Here is an 8,472-nt window from a genome sequence, read left to right as displayed (position 1 = left end):
TCTCCCCGGAGACAGCACCCTCGCCGATGACGAGGTGAGCCATCGATTCTTCTGTTGACAACACAACAGAACTCTCAATGAAAGCACCAATGTCGGTGTCAAAATCGGCAGATCTCGGGTAGGAGGTCCCAAGCTGTGTATCTAAGGATCGATAGTAACAAGGGACACAATGTTTTACCCAGGTTCGGGCCCTCTTAAAGGAGTTAAAACCCTACGTCCTGCTTGATTATATTCGATGTGTATAGTGGTTAAACCCTTGTTGTCTAGCCTATGATTATTTTGATAGCCTCTACGGACTAAACCCTCCGGTTTATATACACATCGAAGGGGCCTGGGGTTGTACAGAGTCGGTTTACACAGGAAGAAAATGATACATCCGGACACCAAACTTGCTGTCCACGCATACGGGAGTCCTAACCGGACACGGGGGAGTGTCTTCTGCTTTATCTTCATGGCCCATCAGTCCGGCCCATATCGAATAGACCGGACAGCCGAGGACCCCATAATCCAGGACTCCCTCAACCACCAACGGCGGACACTGCCTTGTCAGCTGGCCAGAGTTTGCCAGCCCCTGGCGTTCGGCGGCCTCGGCATCCCAGACTTACAGCACTCTGCCCACGCCTTGCAAGCCCGCTGGCTTTGGCTCCACAAGACCGACCACTCCCGTCCATGGCTACATCTCCATATCCCTAGCAGCCCGGCCATCCAGGCCATCTTCCGGGCCTCCACCACCTGGACGATCGGCGACGGCAACACTTGTCTCTTCTGGGAGGACCACTGGATCGACGGACTCTCCATCGCCGAGATGGCCCTCTTATTCATGCTCTCGTTCCTCGCCGGCTTCGCAAGGCGCGCACCGTGGCCGCGGGTTTGGCCTTCCGTGCCTGGATCCAAGACGTGCAGGGCCACCTAGCCCCCATGACGCTGGTGCGGTACGTCCTCCTCTGGGCGCGGCTCTAGCAGGCCGCACTCTCCGACAGACCGGACTCCCTCACCTAGCGCTGGACAGCAAACGGTGTGTACTCTGCTAAATCGTGCTACAAAGCCCCATTCGCCGGCTCCACGATCGAGCCCTCCTGGAAACTCACGTGGAAATCTTGGGCACCCCTCCGCATCAAAATCTTCCTTTGGCTTGCTTTCCAAGGATGATGCTGGACCGCCGACCGGCTCGCTCGTCGTGGCCTCGCACACGCTCCGTTGTGCCTCCTCTGCAACCAGGAACCTGAGACAACGGCGCACCTCCTCGCTGGCTGCGTCTTCTCCAAACAGACATGGCGCGAGGTTCTATCTTGGTTCCGAATCAACGACATGCCGCTCCCAAGCCCCGGGCTGAACTTCCGCGACTGGTTCTCCCAATCGGTGCGGGACGCGCCTACATCCTTGCGCCGCGGCTTAGCTTTGCTAATCATACTTACCGCCTGGCGCATCTGGAAGGCGCGGAGCGCATGCGTCTTCAACGGAGCAACCCCCTCGATCCCACTCCTCGTCAACGACATCAAGGAAGATGCCCGCAACTGGGCCGCCGCCGGAGCCAAGGGGCTCAGCAACCTGCTCCCGCCCACGTAGTATCTGTAGTGAGGCTTGCGCATCCCTCCTCCTCTATGTATGCGCCCTTGTAGCTCTCGCTCACGCCTCTTGTGGACGTGCTTGCGAGGCTACCCCTGTAACCATCACTATTCTCTTCTCCTATCAATGTAATGATACTCAAAGCTTTTGCGTATTCGTTGCATATTATATTACTCTTATACACTCCTTGGGTCAACCATCTTATGTCAGCGGAGGGTGCAACTGGCTAGCACGGATACGTAGCCGATCGATCTTGTATTTCAATCGAACGCGACACAAAGTCAAACACGCGGGCACTTCTGTCCCTTTCCAATCCGCTCTGAAACACTTATATACGGTACATCATTTCAATCAACACAAGAATAGTTATCGGTTCCGTAGCATATTCTCTGCTCTATCTATCTGGATTCTGGGGGCGGAGCCCGAGACGATGATGTGAGCGTTGCAAGACCATGACGTCGTTTCTGTAGCAGGTTCTAGAAGGCACAGTCAGGCCACAGTTGCACGGGAGACGCTGATGGTGCATGCGACGGCCTAGTGCTAGTGGAGTGGAGAGCTGTTAGGCGCATCAGGGGGAAATGGCGCATCAAGTAAAGCCGGCCACTCATGTAGCCATGTAGGTGCCGACGGGCATATAAAGCCAGCCATTTTGATTCCCTTTAGCAATTTAAAACATCACATCGCTAATTGTATATGGCCAATGTGTGCTGCGTGTGTTGTTAAACAAATGGCATGCAGATAGTGGTACTGTATAATACAGAGGAGATGTTCCGGCGAATTAACAGATTCTGCAGTAACACCACGCTCGCTCAGTCACAAATACTGCAAGGGCCACATACGGGGCATGGGTATTTACTTGTGCCATGAGACAAGATCCGATCTGATGCGCTTGATTCCAAAGATATGCAGATCAATGCACCTTCAATACTATCACGGGCACAACGGTCCCACGGCGGGCACAACGGTCCCGGTGAGACTCATACTTCGCCCCGGCCGGTGATGGAAAGGAGTGATTTAAAGGCTACCGGGACCATGATGATTCAGCCTCAGAGGATCCGAGCGAACGTTGAACCGACGCTATGAAGTCGCGTCGAACATATCCTATCGTTGGTTCGGCGTTGTCCTTCCGAGAACAGCGGAGTGCAATGCGGACGGCTATTGCCTCCTCCAATCCGCATGGGATGACACCCCAGTCGACGGATCCGGACTAGTTGGAGTCAGTTGCTGCCCGTCATGCCAGAGAAAGTCGTAGATCGCCGGAGGTGAGCTCGGGTGGCGGAGGGGAGTGAAGAGGAGTTGAGTGAAATGCCTAGGGTTTGGTCCAGCGAGCGGATGAGTAAGAATATGTATGGGGTCGGTGGGCCAACATAGTCCGGGTCCGACGTGACGGACGCGCCATATCCATCCCGTATTTAAACTGAATATAAGGGATGCTGGTCAGTTCAGACATTTAAGGCCAGTTTAAGGCACTCATCTGGATAGCATTTTCGTGACAGGAGGCTTGAGACGGGTTTACCTGCTCTAGCCACAGCTTTCAATCTATACCCGGAGCCGTCTAGAATGATGCTTCTTTGTATCTGTACCGTTATACTCCATCCATGTGAAAATATTTGTCGAAAAAATGGATGTGTCTAAATATATTTTAGTTTTTACACACATCTATTTTTATTCATTACTATGATAAGTATTTTCGGACGGGAGTACTACATAAGAATTATGCCATATTGTTGACGATAAGAGGATAAGAATGCTAAAGCGACCGCTGATATTCAGCCACGGGAGGTTGATATCACACTAATCCATCGTAGCACTACTACAAAATTGAGCTAGCCTTCCCCAGCTTTTTTATGATCTCCACTACTCCCTCCATTTCAAAATATAATGCGTCCGCGCTTCCCGAGGTCTAACTTTGATCATAAATTTAACCAATGAGACCAACTACGGCGGGAGAAAAAATTATATAATTGAAAACTTTTTTCGAATGCGAATTCACTCATATAATTTTTGCTCCCGCTGCAATCGGTCTTAATAGTTAAATTTACAGTCAAAATTGAAGCATGGAAATAGAGGAAGCACTACATTGTGAAATGGAGGGAGTATAAACAATTGCTTTCTCCGGCCCGGCAGCGACGGAGCAACCACAGTCGTGTTCGGCCATGAGACAATCAATCAGACACAGACGGATCTGGCGTTACATATAGCGCCAATCCGTTCCCTCGTTTCCCACGTCCGCACGAATTTATAAGCCACTGATCGGTCGAGCGCTCGACTCGTCTCTCCGTACCGTACGTGCGGCCACGAAGGCGGGCAGCGATGGCCGGCGAGAGCGACGACCGGGGCGCCGCGCGCGCGCCGCACGTCGCGCTGCTCTCGTCGCCGGGCATGGGCCACGTGGTGCCGGTGGCGGAGCTGGCGCGGCGGCTGCACGCTGAGCACGGATTCACGGCCACCGTCGTCACCTACGCCAGCTCCGACTCCACGGCGCAGCGCGCGTTCCTGGCGTCCCTCCCGCCGGCCGTCGGCTCCGCGTCGCTCCCGGCCGTCCCGCTCGACGACCTCGTCGCCGCCGGCGCCGCCATCGAGACGCTGCTCTCCGTCGAGGCCCAGCGCTCCGTGCCGGCGCTGGCCGCGCTCCTCGCGGGCCTCGGGAAGGACGGCAGCCTCGTCGCCTTCGTGGCGGACCTCTTCGGCGCCGACACGCTGCGGGCGGCGCGGGACGCCGGCGTGCCGGCGTACCTCTTCTTCCCCTCCAACCTGCTGATGCTCTCCCTCATGCTCCACCTCCCGCGCCTCGACGCCGAGCTGGACGGCGAGTTCCGTGATCAGACGGAGCCCGTCAGGCTGCCCGGCTGCGTGGCCGTGCCCGGCGCCGACATCCTGCAACCGCTCCAGGACAGGACCAGCGACGCCTACCGCTGGATGGTGCACCACGGCGAGAGGTACCGCGACGCGGACGGCATACTTGTGAACACGTTCGACGCCATCGAGCCCAACGCGTCGGCGATCCTCCAGCAGCCCGAGCCGGGGCGCCCGCCGGTGTACCCCGTCGGGCCGGTGATACGGCAGCCTGACGACGGCGACGACGACGATGCCACCGGCTGTATCAGCTGGCTCGACACACAGCCCGACAAGTCCGTGTTGTTCGTCTCGTTCGGCAGCGGAGGTGCGCTGCCCGCGGCGCAGATGGACGAGCTGGCGCGCGGGCTGGAGCTCTCCGGACAACGGTTTTTGTGGGTCGTGAGGAGTCCCACCGACAGTGGGGTCGACCCCGGTGCCAACTACTACGACGGGTCGAAGAGCAAGGACTATCCACTCAAGTTCCTGCCATCTGGGTTCCTGGAGAGGACCAAGGAGGTAGGCCTGGTAGTCCCATCCTGGACCCCGCAAGTCAGGGTCCTCGGCCACCGGGCCACCGGAGCCATGTTGACGCATTGTGGATGGAACTCGATGCTAGAGAGCGTGATGCATGGCGTGCCGATGATCGCGTGGCCTCTGTACGCCGAGCAGAGGCAGAATGCAGTGATGTTACATGAAGAAACCAAGGTAGCACTAAGACCAAAGGTTCGAGAAGCGGATGGGATGATTCTTGGTAAAGACATCACGAAGGTTGTGAATGATATGATGAATAGTGAAGAAGGGGATGCAATGCATACAAAGGTGACAGAGCTCCAGAAGGCGGCAAGGAGTGGACTGGCGGCAGGTGGCATGTCACACAAGACGCTTACCGAGGTGGTGACGAAGTGGAAGGAGCGTACATTTGCATGATGATGCCATTTATCAAGGCCATCAGAGTCGTTAAAGGGTTGATGTACGAGACCAATTGTGTGTTGTATGTTATGCCATAACTCATAATGTGTTTTGGATGAAATGGATGCGAAGCATGCAATGATGATTATGTTATTATTCACTGTGAATTTGGTTACATATTTTGTTACATTGTAATGTCTAGTTACCAATTGATTTTTTTCTTAGAAACATTTTTTGATATGTACTGATAACTAAGTGAGCATTATGACATTAGTTTTTATACAATCCACATGCTATATCATGAGAGAATTAACGTCCGTGCAAACAACAAAGCATTGTTTCATCCACTCGATTATCTTGCTTCATCGGTGCCACCCATTCATGAGATATCTCTCATGTGCTTTCTCTAGTGTGGATCACATTGAATTGGACCAAGCATCTACGAATTTCGAGTTCATAAAAGTGCATGCATGGACACTAAGATTTAATATATTCCTTTTTTACTTGAAGATATGGTCTTAAATTAGGGTTTGTAGTTAGCTCATGCACCCAACAAACTTTACTTTTCTTCAAGCATGACTCCAAATTCTCCTATAAAAGATGTGCTCCACTTCCTTTGTATTTATATGTGCTCTCCTAGCAATGCTGGATTTGAGAGAGAACAATGGCAACTAGTAGTAGTTGTATGTGCAACATGTTGCGAATGTGAGGCATCGAGGAGCACACCCCATCGAATGTTAACATGATTATCGCTCATAGTAGTACATCACATGTCATGAACAAACTTGTGGAAGGGCGATTGAGTGATGGAGTAAGATTGGAAACTAAGTTGCTAGCAGAGTAAGCATGACACTTGATTGTGGACTCGTGGTCTAGTGGAGGGTATTGGAGCGAGGTACTAAGGATAGAGCGGTTGTGTTGAGGCAGAGGGCGGTAGGTGAAGGTCCACATTATTTTGAACCCAAAGACTAGCAAACTAGGTTAGGTCTTTGTCCATGTAAATACTAACCATCCATTTTCACCAGTTTACACTCCAAATCCACATTCTAGAAGGCTCCTTTAACTTACAAGTTGTTCTTTAAGATAAACCAGGAAAAAAGATGAACAAGATAAGAGTGAAACTGAAGAAGAGAAGTGAAAAAGTAAGGGCGTGTTCTAATGCAACAAAGAAAGGAGGATGTCGACCACGGTTGATCTCAAAGACTGACACTAAATTTTACTTCCTAGAACACTAACTGCCTCATTTTCTATTTCATTAGCAACAACATAAGCTACACATGTTCCAACTCCACCAGATTCTTTGTTTTGAGAAGGGACAACAACCCAGTAGTACTTAACCATTCTCGAGATCCATCTTGTACCCTTTATCGTTGTTGCGCATGAAAATGATAGTTATGTACATATACTCGCACACTACCCCATCAACACTCCATGTTATAGATCTGGAATGGTTGTGCACTTCATGTCGCGCCATGAATTAATTTGTGTTTTTTTAGCAAAATGGCTCTAAAATGTATCAAAGCTTAATGATGCCCTTTGTTGTGAGGGTTATCACATGCACTTTCCATCAACACATATTTCCTTATGATATTTTTTATGAAATTACCTTAAAAATTGGAGTTTCTTGTGGTTTATTGTTGGTGAATTGATATCTATGTCTCCTAGAAATCTTCCCTTGTTCAAGCATAAAAAGGCCTTATAAAGGACACACTGTATTTGGCCTAAGCTCGATATATTTTTGAAATGGATTATCTTGATATATTCACTCATATATGCATCTAGTTTTCCTAGTGCAACCTACTAGTAATAATCGTTATCCCCATACTAGTTGCCCGCATAGCTAGCAAGAAGAACAGAGCCAAGACTCTATACAACAAACAAAAGAACTAGCAGTTATGAGGAGCTACATGTCTGCAATGCTGCTCAGACTTAAGGGTATCAGAAAACATGTCCCTAGATGTCTTGGGACGAGTTGTGCTTAGAATAAACACCAACTTTGGAGAATTCGGGGTTAAGGATTCTATACACATGCAACCATAATGACATCATGGGCAGAGCCAACATATATACATTCCCTTATGTAGTAAAATGGAGCCCTAAGGTATTCTTCACATGTTTACATCTATGGGGTTTTGTTTTGTAGAACAAGCAATGTGCTTCTCCTAACAAAATCAATGGACTCAAATGCAATTCTAACACCTTACATGGCCTAAGCAACACAAAAACAAATTCTTATAAAACTAACCATACCTAATTTAATATTTACCAAAACCCAATATTTTCCAAGTGTCATACTAACTCATGTGATTCCTCACTAACAACTAAAATATGTTATCTCATTCGACCGGGTTACTTTACTAATTCATTAAGAACTTCCATAATCAAAAATAGTTCCAACACAAAACACTAGCATATACCATCTTAAGAAATCACATCACATTTTGGTAATGAGGTCCAATTGGTATTCATTATTCTTTTTTATTTCTCAAATGTGTCTTGCGAAGGTAAGTAGTTGTTTTGCAACTTATAAATTGGTTAAGTGTATGTGTGGTCAAGCAACTATTCGAGTTCGTAAGGTGCAAATGACATAGTTTTCCATGAAAAGTATTTTTACAGTACTATTATTTAGAGTTTACATATCAAAGTAACATTCTAAGTTTCATGTACAATAACTGCATAAATTCAAAAGGATGGGTGGAGATAGTAGTTAATGCTAGTAAAGGGATCGAATCTTCATGTTCCTGTGTAACGCGCACCCAAAATTTGGGTACCATATGTTTGCATTATGCATTTAACTACTAGGAGTGGAAGTTCTAGGGGGAAATGCAACCCGCATGAGTAGTATGTGACCATGTAGCAAATGCATGGAGTGTATTGCTCTCACCATTCCAAAATACTTGAAGTTTTAGGTTTGTCCTAAGTCAAACATTGCTAAGTTTGACTAATCTATTAAAGAATATACCAACATCCACACAAAAATTGTTTCATCAGATTCATAAAATAAATATTTGATGTTGTATTCATAATATATTTTTCAATATACATGGTCAAACTTAAAGAAGTTTGACTTAGGGTAAATCTCGAACTTCAACTATTTCGGAACGAAGGGAGTACTTACTTCTGTCCCTATTTTTCTTTGGTTTGTTATCCACTTATCTC

General features: G+C 48.7%; 1 protein-coding gene across 1 annotated transcript; it reads left to right on the top strand.

The window, feature by feature from the left end:
* The first annotated feature begins 3,705 nt into the window (after nt 1–3,705).
* Nucleotides 3,706–5,473, top strand: LOC125514197 (UDP-glycosyltransferase 72B1). Its single transcript, XM_048679479.2, has one exon. The coding sequence runs from the start codon at nt 3,880–3,882 to the stop codon at nt 5,329–5,331; it is 1,452 nt and encodes a 483-aa protein (XP_048535436.2). The 5' UTR covers nt 3,706–3,879; the 3' UTR covers nt 5,332–5,473.
* Nucleotides 5,474–8,472: the final 2,999 nt, after the last annotated feature.

Source organism: Triticum urartu, chromosome 6A, assembly GCF_056163025.1.
Source record: "Triticum urartu cultivar PI428250 chromosome 6A, HENAU_Tu73, whole genome shotgun sequence".
Lineage (NCBI taxonomy): Eukaryota > Viridiplantae > Streptophyta > Magnoliopsida > Poales > Poaceae > Triticum > Triticum urartu.
This window is presented reverse-complemented; position numbering and strand designations above follow the sequence as displayed.

What these genes read in the sequence shown, in the direction of transcription:
- LOC125514197 (XM_048679479.2), top strand. Translation starts at nt 3,880, where the DNA reads ATGGCCGGCGAGAGCGACGACCGGGGCGCCGCGCGCGCGCCGCACGTC.